We start from the raw sequence: 17,287 nt of genomic DNA, 5'->3' as shown, positions 1-17,287 counted from the left end.
GCAATGGTTAAGGAAGAATGCAATGAATTGCCTAATTACCCACTCAGTTAGCTTCCTGCTCCTGGCAGGCACAATATTGACACTGGACTCAGCCTATCCCTGGAAAATGCAGCTAGAGGCAAGAACACAGTGAATGAGACTGCTTTTCCTCTCATTTTGATCATGCTCTACATCTGCAATGCAGTGGTTAAAAATCCACCTCCAGTGTTTCTATATCCAAACGATCTAGAACATAGAACAGTAGAACAGTACAGCACAGAACAGGCCCTTCAGCCCACAATGTTGTGCCGACCATTGATCCTCATGTATGCACCCTCAAATTTCTGTGACCATATACATGTCCAGCAGTCTCTTAAATGACCCCAATGACCTTGCTTCCACAACTGCTGCTGGCAACGCATTCCATGCTCTCACAACTCTCTGCGTAAAGAACCTGCCTCTGACATCCCCTCTATACTTTCCACCAACCAGCTTAAAACTATGACCCCTCATGCTAGCCATTTCTGCCCTGGGAAATAGTCTCTGGCTATTGTGTATTATTTTTAAATCGAAAATCTTAACCAGATTACTCCTCAGCACTTGTAGAAATATAGAAAAGATGATTACGTCATTCTGTCCTTCAACCCTACTGTGCCGTTCAATAATGATTGTGGCTGATTAACCAGCTTAGTACACTGATCCTGCTTTCTCCCCAAACTCTCTAGCCCTCAGAACTACACCTAACTCCTTAAAAACATTCAATATTTTGGTCTCAACTACTTTCTGTGGCAGAGAGTGTGTTTCACAAGCTCACCACTCTCTGGATGAAAAAATTTCTCCTCATCTCAGTCTAAATGGCCGACTTTGTATCATGAGATTGTGACCCTTGGTCTTGGATTCTCCAGCCATCGGGAACAACCTTCCTCTGTTCACTCTCTGCAAACCAATTAAAATTTTATAGGTTTTTTTAAATGAGATTGCCACCCCACCCCCTAACTTTTTGAACTGTCAGTGAATATAGCCTAGCCAATACAGTCTCTCTTCACAAACTGTTTCCTGGGATGACGGAACTAGTCTGCTAAACCTTCACTGCACTCCCTTCATAGCTAAAACTTGCTTTCTCAGGTAAGCTAGGGCAGGATTTGTACTGTTAATGGTAGGTCCCTTGGGAGTGCTGCCAAACAAAGATACGTAGGGGTGCAGGTGGACAGATCCTTCAAAGTGTAGTTGCAGGTAGAAAGGGTAGTGAAAGTGGTGTTTGGCACACTTACCTTCATTGGTCAGCATACTGGAGTAAAGGAATTGGGACATCATGTTGTGGCTGTACTGGACACTGGCAAGATTATATTTCGAATAATGCGTACAATTCTGGTTGCCCTTCTATTGGAAGGCTGTTGTTAAACTGAAGGGGTGCAGAGAAGATTTACAAGGATGTTGCCGGCTCTGAGGGTTTGTCTTATAGAGGGGTGAATAAGCTGGGTGATTTTATAGGAGTTTATAAAATCACGAGGGGCATGGATAACATGACTAGCCAGGGCATTTTTCCAAGGGTGGGGGAATCCTAAACTAGAGGGCATAGATTTAATTTGAGAGGGGAAAGATTTAAAAAGACTGAGGAGTAACTTTTCCATGCAGAGGGCATGCATGTACAGAACGAGCTGCCGGTAGTAGTAATGGAAGTGGGTATAATTAAAACATTTAAAAGGCTATTCATAAATCCATCCAGGAGCAAGGGTTTAGACCATCAATGTCAGACTAGCTGGTCTATAATTCATCATTTTCTCTCTACTCTCTTTTCTAAATTGTCAGGATACATTAGCTATCCTACAATCCACAGTACCTGCTTCAGTGTCTATTGAATCTTGAAAAAAAAAAATCACAGTTGCATCCATTATTCCTTAGGTTACTTCCTTAACAAATCTGGCCTGTAGGTTATTGAGCTCTGGGATGTTGTTGGTCTTTGATCCCATCAATTCTCCAACATCATTCCCCTGCTAATACTAATTTCCTCCAGTTCCTCCCTCTTACTTGACCCAGTGTTTGTTAATATATTTCGTACTCATTTGTGTCCTCCTTTGTGAAGGCAGAACCAAGGTATATATTAATAGGACAATCATCTCTTTGCTTACCATCATAAAACTCTGTACTTCTGACGTAGTGGGGAACACAAACCAGTTTTCTCTTGTCTGTCCTTATAATTTAACTATTTTAGTGTGAATATCATTCTGGTTAACCCGCACAGCATCACTTCCTAACAGTACCCATGGTTGCACCTACATTAGATGGACTGCAGCAGTTCAAAAAGGCAGTTCGCCACCAGCTTCAAAAGGGATGAGTAACAAATCTGGTTTGTCAGTAATACTTACATCCCACGAAGCAATTAAAAATCTCTAAGGGCAATACAGCTTTTCTGAAATGCAGTGTCCAGAACTGAACAAAATAATCTAAATAAGGTCCCATCATCTAAAGCATGTGGCATCATAAGTAAGTATTTCAACAGGTTGGAGATCACTCACAACTTGGGCAAGTTTATTAGCATCAGCATTGACAAGGAAATGGAATTGTTTCATTAGCGGCATGGTTGAGATCTATGTCATCCATCAAAACACCTGATGCTGACCAATGAGAGAAATGCTGACTACAGCACATGGAACAAAAAGCAAATTAGTGGCTAAAGAATCAGAAAAAAAAAAGCTGTCTGTAGTTAAACATGTGGAAAGTAAACTGGTGAACTTGGCAGATTCTTCATGATATGACAGGTCAGGCTTAAACCATGCCTAACATGAACAAAAAATGAGCACAAATTTATGCCAACAAGTGAAGAAATGTAGTGTTGGAAGATTTCTTTGTCACAATACATCATGTTGATATGCAGACTGTTTGGATAGTTGTCAAGCAAGAGGTCAACAGCCAGTATAAATGAATTAGTCACGCCCACCAAAGTTCTACCAAACTTATCCACAAGCCTAATCTATCTCCCTGATAAACACTACAGATTGCACAAAATCTGAATCAATTCGGAGGGAGGAGCAAAAATCTGTGCTAACAGCTGAAAATATATCCACAACAACCCGAAAATGAGGGCTGAGAAACCAGTGAGTCAGAATCAGCTTGGTGCAAAGAATTGCTTCATGTCTTAGCAGGTATGCTGTAGTGTTAATCCACAAAAATGATACAGAGAGCCACCTTCACCACAACATTCTCATATAGCATCATACTATCTTCAGAGACAAACGTGTAGAGAACTGGGGACTTGTTCCACATTCTGTATCTTTTTCTTTCAGAAAATAGCATTCAAGAATAGACTACATGATTAATTTAAGATACAACATACGGGGAGTGTGGCAGGCTTGAGGGGAACAGGTGACTTTGAACCTATGGTTTCCAAAACTCTCCAATATCATTGAGGTGGGGGGGGGGGGGGGGGGGGTGTCCTCACCTTACGTCTGCGTATGTCTTACACTAACCTGACTGATTAATCGTCAATTCTATTGTTATTTTAGTTTTGTTTTAAATACACACGTTCATGTATTGTGTGTGTGGCTGACTAAGCCAGCATTTATTGCCCATTGCTAGTTGCCCTTGAGAAAGTTGTGATGAGCTATCTTCTTGATGCATTCCAATCAAGATGGAGTAGGCACACCTATGTAGCTGTTAGGAAAAATGTTACAGGATGACCAAGTGAAAAAGTGAAGGGACAGCAATATAATTCCAAGTTAGGATGGGATGCACCATGCAGGTGGTGTTCCCATGTATCTGCTCTCCTTGTCCTTCCATATGGTAGAAGTTATAGTTTGGAAAGGGTTGCCAGAAAATCTTAGGGGATTGTGCAGTTTATTTTGTAGATGGTACACCTTACTGTCAATGCGCGGTACTGAAGGGAGGAAATGTTGAAAGTTGTGAAAATGGTGTCAATCAAGCAAGCACACTGTCCCTGACATTCAGACTATGACTTTCAGAAAGCATTCGATACAGTGCCACATGACAGGTTGGTTAGCAAATTAGAAATGTTCGGAATTGACGGGTCCTTTACTGCATGGATTAGAAGTGGGCTAAAAGGTAGGAAGCAGGGTAGGTATAAATGGACATTTCTCAGATTGGAGAGGAATTGAAAGTGGTGCTCCCCAGGGATTGGTGATGGGACCCTTGCTTTTTCAGATTTATATAAACATTTTGGAGACTAGTGTTGAGGGCAAAATCTCTCAATTTCCAAATTATTCTATAAATTAGAGTGAATAGTGAATTGTGGGAACGATGCTGAGTAATTTCAAAGGGATATTGACAAGTTGGCCAAATGAGTAAACACCTGGCAGATGAATTTCAATGCAGAGAAATGTAATATAATGCATTTTGGTAGATCAAATGTGGAGAGACAATACAAACACAATGGTACAACACTGAAGGAAGTACAAAAGCAGGGACTTTGGGGCTCAAATGCATGAATCTCTGACCATGGCCAGGCAAGTTGAAAAGTTGTTAAAAAGGCTTAGAACATTCTTGGATTTATAAATAGAGGCACAGAATATGAAAGCAATTAAGTGATGCTATACCTCGACAATTCATTGGTCACACCATGTTTGGAGCATTGTTTTCAGTTCTCGGCACCTGATTTAAAGGAGGATGTAAAAGCGCTGGAGAGAATTCGAAAGAAACCACAGAGTCATACAACATGGAAACAGACCCTTCAGTCCAACTCGTCCATGTCGACAGTATTTCCAAACGAATCTAATCCTGCTTGCCTGCGTTTGACCCATATCCCTCCAAACCTTTCCCATTCATGCACTTATCCAAATGTCTTTTAAATATTGTAACCGAACCGCATCCACCACTTCCTCCAGCAGGAATGAAGAATTTTAGATATTAGGAAAGATGACAGAGATTAGTCTTATTCTCCTCAAAACAGAGAGGATTAAGAGGTGATCTTATTGGGGTGGTCAAAATTATGAGCAATTTTGACAGGGTGAAAGAAGATATTCATTTCCACTAGTTGGTATCTCAATAAGTCATTGTCACAATTTCAAAATTGCCAGCAAGACAGCTAGGAATGAGATGAAGAGAAACTACTTTTCTCAGAATTGTTAGGATTTGAAATGCACTGCTTAGGGTGAGTGGTTGAAGCAGAATGCATCAGAGGTTTCAAAAGAGAGCAGAATTTATATTAAAGAAGAAGTTGTTAGGCGGCTTGGAGTTAGGACTACCTGGGTGGCTCCCTTATGAGCCAGTACAAACAAGACGGGTCAAATGGATTCTTTCTGTACTATAAAAAACTCTTAGTCTATATCACTGAGGTCAAGTATTGCTCCAGGAAAGTGGAAACTATTCCATTTCAGGTCTGTATTAGGCCTTGTAGAAGGACAAAATTAAGAGTCAGAAGCCAAGCTATGCAAGAGCAGGCCAGAGAATGGGAATATTGTCTTTTTGCAACTAGGTGGTGGGAACTGTTGATGCTGGAGAATCTGAGATAATGAGGTGTAGAGCAGGAATCCATTTCTGAAGGGTCCAGACCCAAAACGTCAGCTTTCCTGCTCCTGTGATGCTGCCTGGCCTGCTGTGTTCGTCCTGCTCTACACCTTATTATCTCTGTTATTTAACTAGGATGGCAGAGGCCAAGTTTGTCTGTTTTTGTCCAGCAATTCATGTGTTCATTCAGGAACGCTGGGATTCCTTTCTCTATTTTTCCTGTCACTACTTAATCCTCTCCTCCTCACTTCCTTCACAGCCTTGTTACTATTAGCCTCTTGAACATTTCAAAAGCTTTTCAAATTTGTTTCACTGATGTTCACTTTCAGTGTCTTCTTCCGTAACACTACAGTATGTTCTCTCAGTCCAATTCTGTACCTCAAACTAATGCACTGACACCAAGCGTAGTTAAGATGAGACAAAGTTAAGAAACACCCGGGTGTCAAATTCAAATTTAAGCAAATTTCTCGCCTGATCTTTGCTTCCTGCAATCATGAGCTATGAAAACATAAGCTGAGGTATTAGGCATATAGACCATTATGTTTTAAAAGTATTTGCAAATTCAACTGCTGTGCAGTGTTCACTGGCACCTTCCACACCGTCCCACACAAACTATGCAATCAGTAATTGACGGACAGGTTGTGAGGAAATTATTTAGAATTCCTAATTGCTTCCATATTCCAACCCTATTTAAAAACATACAAAGTAGAAGTGCAGACAAGAGGGCACTACCAAATCAATATTCTGGAAAATGAAGGTCACGAAATTATTTATGATTTGGTTAAGATTTAAAATTGCAATGTTCTTACTGGCTTGGTCAAAATGTTTACTAAGCTCCTTTATGTACACTTACTGCATATTTATATAGATTCTGTTGTCAACTTAAGAAGGTACTATATAAATGTGAAGGAACTAATTAACGTTTGAGGGTTTAACTGTTTGAAAATATTTGCACTGAGCTGCAACATCACTGTCCATTTAGCTGTCGCCCAACCAAGACCTTCAACAGTCACTGCCTTTACCACTGATGCACAGCGGCAGCAGTGTGCACCATCTACAAAAAGCACTCCATCTTTCAACAGTACCTTCTAACACCACAAACTGAGCACCTAAATGGACAAGATGCATGGGAACACCATCACCAACAAGTTCCCTGCCAAGAAACAATCACCATTTTTTCACAGTCACCAAATAAAAATTGTGGAACAATCTCCCGAACAGCATTGTAGATATATCTGTAGCACACGGACTGCCATGATTCAAGAAGACAGCTCACCACCATCTTCGAGGGCAATTAGGAATGGGAGATAAGTGCTGATATTACACGTGATGCCCACATACCCAGAATATTTTCTTTTTGAGCTTGCAGCGATGTTAGGCTATTGGCTTTTTCACAATTGCTATTGGCTGGAACCCAAACAAATTTTCATTCCAAGATTCAAGATCCATCAGAGGAATTAAAAACCTAATTTAAACAATGCACTATTCGTCTTTCATATCTTATGAGCCGTCCTTTAAAGGCACTGTCTCATTCATAAATTTACATATGTAAAATATTCAAAGCAGCAGCAACAATAACTTGCAAATTTATAGCAACTTTAACACAGGAAAACATCTCAAAGCAATTGTCAGAACCTTATCAAACAAAAAAAATGCTGTCCAAAGGAGACCACATTAGGATCAAGATGACAAATACACTGGCAAGTTGCAAGTTTGAGGGAGCAGCTTAAAGAAGAAAAGAACTGAAGATTTAAAGAGGGAATTCCAGATCTACCATGTAAATTGCTGAAGAAAAATGTCCAAAGGGCCAGGAGTGGAATAATATTGACTTTTTGGAATTTGTAGGTCTGCAGCAGATTATTTAAGTTAGGGCAGGAAGAAATCACAAACTTAAGGATGATATTTTTAAATTGAAATGTTGCCAAACGGGGAGCCAACACATTTCACTGACTGCAAGTGTGATGGGTGAACGGGATTTGATGAGAAATGAACACAGATGTCAGAAAACCTCAAAACACGTCTGGTAGCATCTATAGAGAAAAACAGAGTTAATGTTTTGATTCTGTATGACAGGTCTGAAGAGGTATCATACCAGAATTGAAATGCAAACTGTTTCTCTCTCTCTCCACAGATGTTGTCAGACTTTCCATATCTTTCCAGCATTTTTGGTGTTTGTTTCAGATTGCCGGCATTCACCATACTTTGCCTTCACGACAGAGTTTGATGAGAGGTAGGCAGGAAGAGCAGAATTTTGAATGAGCTCAAATTGGTGGAGGAAGGATGATGGGAGAACAACCAAAAAGTGAATTAGAACAGACGAGATTGGAGACAACAAAAGCACAAGTGAGGGTTTCAGTCTCAGACAGGGTGCAAATGGATAATGATTTTGAGAAGTGTAAGTAGTCTGTTTTGGAGGCAGAGAGATATAGGGTCAAAAGCTCAGCTCAAAGTGAAATGAGATGCCAAAGGTTGTGAACAGTCTGCGACAGCATCCAACAGAAGTCGGGGGGAGACGGAGCTGGCAACTTGGGCACAGAATTAGGCAACAGGGTCAAAACAATGACTGCTGACCTCTTAACATTTAACTGGAAGAAACTTCTACTAGATATCAGGGAAGACGCGTGACAATACAGGAACAGTGAAGGAACTGAAACAGGTAGTGGTGAGATAGAGCTGCATGTGGTCAGCATCCATGTGAAATCTTACATGTTTTTAGGCATGTTATTGAGGGGCAGCATGTAAATGAAGAACAGAAAAGGGATCATGGCTGGATCCTAGTGGATCTTCAAGGGGAATAGGACAAGATTTGAATGACAGTCCATTCTAGTTGATTCTCTGGCTCAACTGAAAAGGCAAGAACAGAACCAAGCGTTGGTATTTACAAAGAGACAGTACGGTTACAAAGGTTGCAGGCAAGTTAGCAAGGATAGCTAGGTTTAGTTTTCCCATTAGTAGTCAAATAAGATGTAATCTGTGATTGTAATAGGACTTAAATTAAGACATCAGTTCTTTAGCAGGGTTTGAAACCTGATTTAAAAAATTCAAACACTGAGGATGGTCACACATTTAAGAGACAGCAACATCGTAAAAAGGTAAAACAGGAAACAGTAGTCTGTAAAAAGCGAAAAGGCAAGACAATAAAAAGGACTGACAGATGAAAATCAGCAATTAAAAGTAAAGAATGTGAAGATTTCCAATGAAGACCTTTGACCTTCATGCTCCCATTTCATTCCACGTGGTATTTCATTCTGTAATGTTCCAACGTGACTCTATACCAATTCTCAAACTTATCACATTTCCTATTTTATAATGTATCCATAGTGCCCTTTCATGTCAATTTTAAAAATAGAACAATATTAAAAGGTGGACAGTCTTCAAGAAAAAGCACTACTGAATTCCTTTCTGGCCCTAAAAGTAAATCAGTTTTCATTTGAGGGCATTTCACGTTGGGACAAAGGAAGATGGAACCATCTCCTGTGAGCCCTTTGTAATTAGGGAAAAAAACGATAAGGAGATCTGTAAACACTAGTTTGTGAAACTGCTCTAGTCACTGTGGTGTTATTGATCCTTCTGCAGACTAAAATAGGAGATTTGTCCCTGATATCAATGAGTAAGAATGTGAGGAGCCACTTACTAGCTGGGACACTATAACCTCAAAAAGGCACTACAGACGAGACAGTCTAGAGATATTCAAAGTAAGGGACAGAGAAAGTTAACTTATGGTAACAGGATTAGGTTTACAATGTCAGCCCCTCAAATCTGCTTGCAATTCAATAAGACCATGACCAATTAGAATTTTACTGGTTACCTTTGCTCTATCTACCTCAAAACCCTAACTTCAACCTTAAAATATTTATCCTACAATTAATACCATGGCTAAAAATAAAACAGTTTATAACGGCATCTTATTGATGCTTGTGCAATTTTACTATGTTCAATTGACTGCCATGTTTCCCATATTACAATGGAATACACTTAATAAACAATTTCATTGGCTGAGAAGCATTTTAGGATATCTTGAGGTCATGAAAGGCACTGAAAGCTTTTTTTTCCCCCTCTTTTCCTCACTTAACAACAATTACTTCAGTCTTAAGAGCCCCCACTGTCTCTGCAATCACAGTCTTCTACAGAAGAAGAATATTCCACATTTTCACTACCTTTCATGCAAAAATCTGCTTTAAGTAGATTCAGCTCCAAATCTCTGACCTCACCCTGAGGAAATGGTTAGGAGTAATCTAATTAGATCATCCTTCAATCAATTAAACTCGAGGGAAGGCAAACTAAGTAATGGATATTCATAATTGAACCCTTTAATTCACAATGTCATTCCATGAGTAAGTCTGCAGTGTACCTTCTTCAGTGTGAGTACAGCCTTCCTGAGCTGCACTGCCCAGAGACGGATTGGGTCACATCAATATTCCAACCAAAATGACGTACCACTTTATCATTGAAGCATTCCAATCCCCTTGGGCTAAAGGGCATGGTTCCAAAGTAAATTTACCAAAGTAACATACCAGAGCAGCAATACAACAGAGGACACTGGGTTGTTGAGCAACGGCATCTTTAGACAAAGATTTCTAGCAACTGAATTGGAGTTACTTGAAAGGGTAGTGAAAGTTAAAACCAATCATTCACTCTGATGTCGAGTTGTGTTTAGAAAATATGAGATTCAAACGGTCTTCGTCCTTTGACTTCAACCATTGATCTCATGCAGGCAGAACCCCTTTAAGAATGATCCACTGATCACTTCAAAAAGGCTTTTAGCTCAACCATGGAAACCAACTAACCTAAAGACTGTGACATTACAAACAGAACTGTTTGGCATTCAAGAATTTTAAATGCTTACACCATTCTAGCCTACCTTTCCCTCCCCACTGTATTGGGGGAGCATTAAGGAAGGGAAGCCACATAATGTAATATTAGGAATGAAACTACTTTCAGCAACACTCCAGCTTTTCAAAAACAGAAATATTTTTAAAAATTCAAAATCCACAACCACGACGTCAGCGATAAAAATGGAATCAACAAATTAAAAATATAAGCAATTAGGTTTTTACCTTCAGTGAATCAAAGCAGGCAATGACACGACCGTTTTCAACATGGCAGCTTCGTGAAGGATGGGCAAACTTGCACTCCGCGTCAGACCGAGAACAAGTCCCTCTCTGGAATTCTCGACACACTTCTAACGTCAGCCATTTTGTGTCACGGATCATTGAAACATTCACAGCCATATTAGGAAACTGAAAGGATGTGTGGGTAACCAAATCCCCCTCACTAATTTTTTTCTGTCCCAACCCCCAGAACAGTAACAGTTTTAGAAAAAAAGTGTATAAAAGTAAGTTAAAATTATAACAACAAATAAAGTCGTTCCTTTGGTTAAAAAATATATTTTTTTCTTCTCAGCACTTAGGTTTTCAGTTAGTCAGATCGTTGTGCAGAAACATGACATCAGTCAAAGAGCCAATCTTAAATTAAAAATAATTCATCACACAAATGGGCGGGCATCGATTAACGGGTTAGCCCCTTTAGATGTGCGTTGGCAGAAAAATATCGCTTTTTGTGCCAAGTGAACAAGTTATTCGAAGGTAACAGCAGCCTGTCAATGGAATTCCGTGCTCTCCAGTAACTGGTTTTGATTAATTCTCTTGTAGCATATGTTGCTGTCGGTGCTTCGCCTTACAGTTACGCTTCACTTCTCTTGGGGAGAGGGAGGTGAAGATCTCAGTCTTTCTCCTATTCCCAAGATCGTGCATTAACTAATCGTAAGACAGTGGAAGATGAAGATGGAGTGAAGAGAATTAAAAATAGGAGTGGGGTAAAATACTTGCTGTTAGACGTTAAAAACAAATGGGAGAAAAAAAAACGTAGGCGTTCGGCAAAACGAAAACGGTAGATGATTTGTCGTCTCCAAGAGCTGCTTTGAGCAAAGCCAAAAAGGGGGAAAAAAGCCAGAGACAGAAATCCAAGCAGCAGAATCTTCAGAAAAGGCACTTTTCAGCAACCTGTGGGGAAAGAAAGAAGACGTCAGGGAAAACAGACAGAAAACATACAAGCTCTCCTTCATAACCTTGATTTTCATATGACAGTCCTACCAACATGCCATAAAACGTTCAGACACTAACAGTGCAGCATTTTGCAGTCAGCCATTGGAGATTAAAAAAAAGGGCCATATCCCTTCATAAAGCCGCACATGGTAAGGAGGAGAGCCAATTGGGACCAGTGTTGCAGTGAGAGCCTGGGCGACTGGCCAATGAGAAGGGCCGTCTCATATTGATCCTTCCTGGCAGACGTTCATTGCTATGCCCACTGCACAGAAAAATGCCTCAGCCTGATGTGCTTGTCTCTGCTGCACTAGAGATATGTACAGTAGGTGGTTTTAAAGGGAACAGTGCCTCGTTGGCTGCATGCTTGGAGTCTGTGTTTGCATATTCAGCTGAGTGGCACCAGTCATTTTCAGCCTCCTGTTAGGTTGCTTATATCTTTTTGAAAATGGCAGATCACAACAAAATAAAACGCCATACCAGCTGCAGCAGTGAGAGAGTCAGCTCGGCATTGCTCCGTAAAATGCCTGTAATGGTTTATGGCTGCGTGCCACATCCGACTGCAGCCAGACACAGTCTTAAGATGCAAGAGAGAGAAAAAAAATCTAGCAGGGTGTGGTGAGCAAACAATGCAGTCCTCACTACGAGGGGGTGGGGGGGGGGGGGGGGGAGAGAAAGAAAGAGTGAGAGAGAGAGACAGACAGACAGACAGACAGAGAGGGGAAAGCCTCGATTAATTGCCATCCTCATTTGATTTATAATAAAGCTGTATTATATTCACAGGGTTAATGTTGATTTGTGTTTTGAGATACTCCACACAGGCAAGTACACAACATTCAGCCAACGACGGCTAGGCCAGGAAGATAAAGAAGCCCATATCGAAGCAATTTAGCTTTAAAATAAGGAGTCCTCATACATAGGGAAGATTTATTTCAAATGAAGGAGGCAATACTTTAGTGTACATGAGGAAGAAATTTCACTATATTGCCAGGACAGCTAGAGCATGGAAAGCACAGGACACAGAGGGAAAACACTACATTAGAACGATCACCTCCCATTGCACAAGGAAAGCAAATAAACAAAACAAAAAATGGAGCCACACGCAGAGAGCAGGTAATGAACAATGGAGGCCATCTTCAATACTCTTGCAAGTGAGCTCATTAGGTTATGAAAATCATTTCTATAATGAAGGCTGTTCACAGGCCCACTGCATTTGTCGATAAAATAACTCATTGCAAAATGGAGCATTTCAGACTCTCAACTGATCAGCAACTTGTTCTCCATTAGCTGTACGTCTTGCTGCAGCGGGATTGGCAAATTGAACCTCAGGGTAAGGGATGGTACAAAATGAAACAAGTCATCACCTTCAATCCCTCATCCAGCCAGTGAAGATTGGTCTCCACAAAATGTCACGAACAGATGCAACTCCTACAAGTAGGTCATTCATCTTGTGGAGGTTTGTCTCACCACATCACAGACCAAGTCTGGCATATATGTCCCCATGACTCAGCCAACTTAGCACTGAACCACTCCTGATGGAAAGTGAAATCCCCAAGATTGCACTCTGTGCTCTGGTCACCTTCCACTCTCTTTCAAGTAGTAAACACAGATGGAGGATTGTTTATTCATCATCTGAAGTAGGTCAGTTGCTGGCAATCAGGTATCTTTCTCCTTATTCGATTTGATACCATGAGGCTTCATGTAGTTCGGAGTCATTGTTAGGAATTCTGACAGCTCACTTCCACTGGACTATACGCTATTTTACCACTCAGATGGTTCTGTTCTGCTGGTATGATAGGATGTACCCGACAAATTTGGTGCAGGACGTTGGCTGCAAGATATGATTTGACAAGTATGATTTTGTTAGGCAGTCATCTGACGATTCTATGGAATAGTTCTGCCAAATGTAATACAAAAACTCCTGATGTAAGATGAGAAAGACTTAAAAATACTGACTGCTCAAGGTACACCTCAGCCATTTCGCAGCTTAGGCGAATACTGGATGAAATCTCAGGCTTCTGGAATAGTCAGTTGCACTGAACCTTTTTATTTTCATTTAATTTGTTCATGAAAGTAAGGGTCTCAGTAGCTAGGGTATTAATTATTACCAACCCCTAATTACCCTGGAGTACCCTTGAACTGCTGTAGTCTTGAAATACAGGGATACTCAAAGTGCTCCTAGAAAGGCCTTCCAGGATAGTGAACCAGCAACACTGGAGGAATGGCAATATAGTTCAAAGTCAGGATGGTGTGTGGTATGGAATTGAGTCGCAGGTGATGGATTTGCTGCCTTTGTCCATCTAGGGGTGGGGGTCACAGGTTTGGAAGGTACTAACAGTCGAGCCTTAGTGAGTTACTGCAGTGCAGCTTGTAGATGGTACACGTGGCTGCCACAGTGCATTGTTAAAAGGTATTAACGATGAAGGTGGATAGATACGTGCCAATCAAGTGGGTGCTTTTCCCACAGATGGTGTCAAATACCTTTTGTACAGGTGGAGCTGCACTCTGCTTGGCAAGCAGAGACTATTCCATCACAATCTGGACTTGTGCCTTGTACATGGTGGATTGAGAAGACAGGAGGTGAGTTACTTAGCACATAATTCAACTCTTTACTTGCCCTGACAGCCACAGTATTCATACGGCTAGTTTAGTTCAATTTCTGGTCAATGGAATCCCACCCCAGGATACTGGTAACAATGGATTCGACATTGGTAATGCCACTCAACATTAAACGGCAACTATTAGTTTCTCTGTTACTGAGTTAGTAATTGTCTGGCATTCTTGTGGCACAAATGGGACCTGTCTCTTAAATCAACACAAGCCTAAATATTGTTCAGGTCTTAAATGAAACAGTCCATCAGCAGACAGCCCCACCTCTGACCATAATGATGGAGGGAATGTCACCGATGAGGTGATTAAACATGGTTGGGCCTAGAACGCTATCCTGACACGTCCTGGACCTGAGATGACCAATCTCCATACAACACCAGCCATGAGAGAGAGCGCGAGCGATCCCAACACTCATTCCTATCACCACACTCCCAAAATTCCCACTGACTCCAGTTTGCTGGACATCCTTGACATACATTCCATCAAATAAAATCATGGGCCATGCCTCTAACCTTGTATCTGTGGTTCAGCTCTTGTTCATATTTGGACATGAGCACAAATGAGATCAGGAACTGAGTGGCCTTGGCCAAAGCCAAAGTGTGTGTGTCACTGAGTACACTACTTCTTTGCAAGTGCTGCTTCCCTCTTCCGTCACTTTGTTGACTATGAAGGGAAGGAAGGGTTTTGGAAGGTATTTGGCCATATTGAATTTGCCCAGTTTTTCAATGCACAGGAAATATACAGGCTATTTTCTACATTCGTGGATAGATGCAAGCATTGTTCCTGATCTGGAACAGCTTGGCTATGGTCACTTAATTCTGGAACACAATATTTTCAAATGTTGTCAGGGTCCATAGCCATTGCTATACTCAGTGTCTTTAACTATTTCTTCATATCTTATGCAGTGAATCAAATTGGTTGAAGACTTTTATCTACAATGCTGAAGACCTCAGCAGGAAGCAGAGAATGATCATCTACTTGGCACTTCTGGTAGAAGAGGGAGGCAAATATTTCAGTCTCATCTTTGGCACTAATGTACTGAGCTCATTCATCACAAAGGATGGAAATATTGGAGGAAACTCCACCTCCTACTAGTTATTTAGCTGACCATCATTCACACTGTATGTGCGAGAACATCAGAGCTTAAATCTGATCTATTGATTGTAGAATCGCTTAGTATGCAATTGACAAGGCTACATCAGGTATTTGATATGCAAGGGGAGTAGCGTGGCTGCACCAGGTTGACGTTTTGTTAAAAAATAAATGTGCGTGCTTCGGGCTGCTCTTGGCAGGTCACCCTGCACTCCAAGTTAACTTTACATCTTGACGATCGTCCTAATGTGAGATAACATGCCAGGCCATGAAGTTTTAGATTGTTGTTGAATACAATTCTGCTGGTCCTGATGGCCCAGAGAGCCTCATGGGTGTCTAGTTTTGAGGTTACTAGACCGGTTTGAAGCCTGACCCATGCAGAACAGTAGTACTGGCAGGCAACAAGATACAGGACATTCTCAATGTGAAGATGGGACTTGAGACTCCCAAAAAAAGGGTCTGTGCAGTCATTACTACGACCAACACTGAAATGAATGGACGTGTCAGTCCTCTCCTGTGATAGACAGGCAGACAAGGGTGAGGTCAAGTAGATTCTCCCTTGCATGTTCCTTCATCACTCGCATGTACTCAGTCTGACAGCTTTGTCCTTTAGCACTTAGCCAGCTCGGTGCTAACAGGCTACTCATTTAAGTCCCTTGACTGAAATGTATTCTGTGCTCTCACCATTCTCAATGTGTCCTCCAACTAGTATTCAACCTGGAAGTGTACTAATTCAACAGCTGAGGAAGCTGTCATAGGTAATCACCAGGAAATTTCCTTATTCACTTTTATCCTGACAGCATAAGAAATCCTGGAGGTCAAGGTGAATGTTGAAGACTCCCAGGGCAACTCCATCCTAACTGTACATTACTGGGCCACTCTACTGGATCAGACCTGCCATTGAGACAGGACAAACCCAGAGACAGTGATGGTCGTGTCTGGGACACTGTCATGCGCATTGAATTGTACTTTACAGACAAATGTCAGATTGTTTCTCTCCCAATTTTGACGCAAGGTTCCAGATCTAGATACTTCCCTCCTGAAATATCCTGCTCTTTGACCCTACAACTTACCATTGTTTGGATTGTTCGAAGTTGCTGTTGGTGTACAGTCGACCAGCTTTGGGAGTTGTGTTATACTACAATCATTTTGGGTATACGATGTCATTCAACAGCTAATTCAACTCAGCAGTATCTTTCCTTCTTGCTTCATCTGTTCAAGGTATTATGCTACTTCAATTAAAATGTTACTGCAACTTTTTCTTCATCTGATATATACCACATATTGCCCTGAATCATAAACCAATTAGAGCTTCTTTTACTGTGAGGCCATTTACTAGAGAATTTGGTGAAAATTTCCTATGTACTCACCATCATGTTCCCACAGACCACTCAAGGAATCGGCGGTCTTCTCTGCTAGAGGGGGGCGGCACACTGGCTCAGTTGTTAGCACTGCTGCCTAACAACGCCAAGGACTCGGGTTCAATTCCAGCCTTGGGTGACTGTCTGAGTGGAGTTTGCACATTCTCAATGTCTGCGCGTTTCCTCCGGATGCCATGGTTTCCTCCCACAGTCCAAAGACGTGCCGGTTAGGTGGATTGGCCATGCTAAATTGTACATAGTGACAATGGTAAGGGGTGGGTCTAGGTGGGATGCTCTTCATATGGGTCGAATGGCCCGCTTCCACATTGTAAGGATGCCATGATTCTATGATAACTGCTCTGGGCTTCTGATTACTCATGGCAATAGTTATGGTGGTTTCTGGAGCCACATTTAAAAATTTCAATCAAATTTGAGCATTATGAATTTCTTCCTGAAGATTGTCTGATCCTGCATAAAATTCCACATATTGATTTGATGTCTCTGGTTACTTCAGTGCCTTTCCAACTGCTTCATGCCTCTTGCTTTTCCTTCTTATCCTATCCTATTACCCATGACATCTGACAGTGAGAAATCTACTCCCAAACATTCCAATATTTCCTGACATTTCCAGATCCTTCTTGGCTGCTGTCACACTCTCCCACCAAATTTTGAGTACTATCCAATCGTCAAGTCCTCAGATAAGATTGAAGCACATCAACTGTGGACCTGACATACACATGCAAG

At 41.2% G+C, this 17,287-nt stretch overlaps 1 protein-coding gene across 17 annotated transcripts in view; it reads right to left on the bottom strand.

Annotated features, from left to right (window-relative positions):
- LOC125458595 (muscleblind-like protein 3) overlaps positions 1–17,287 on the bottom strand; it is a 168,865-nt gene that overhangs the window by 119,490 nt on the left and 32,088 nt on the right. For 13 of the 17 annotated variants that reach the window (XR_007248858.2, XR_007248859.2, XR_007248860.2 and 10 more), the window contains exons 1-2: positions 11,532–11,622; positions 10,497–11,441 (exon numbers count right to left, since the gene is read on the bottom strand). Coding sequence is in view for 14 of the 17 variants with exons in the window: in XM_048543994.2 (XP_048399951.1) it covers positions 10,497–10,670 (174 nt within the window). In the remaining 3 variants the exon portion in view is untranslated. Of the gene's footprint in view, positions 1–10,496; positions 11,442–11,531; positions 11,624–12,844; positions 13,312–17,287 lie in introns of those variants that run through there. The other 4 variants (XM_048543990.2, XM_048543993.2, XM_048543992.2 and 1 more) reach the window with 3 other exon arrangements.

This window comes from Stegostoma tigrinum, chromosome 15, assembly GCF_030684315.1.
Source record: "Stegostoma tigrinum isolate sSteTig4 chromosome 15, sSteTig4.hap1, whole genome shotgun sequence".
Lineage (NCBI taxonomy): Eukaryota > Metazoa > Chordata > Chondrichthyes > Orectolobiformes > Stegostomatidae > Stegostoma > Stegostoma tigrinum.
The sequence above is the reverse complement of the archived record's forward strand: the minus strand, read 5'-3'. Positions and strand labels throughout refer to the sequence as shown.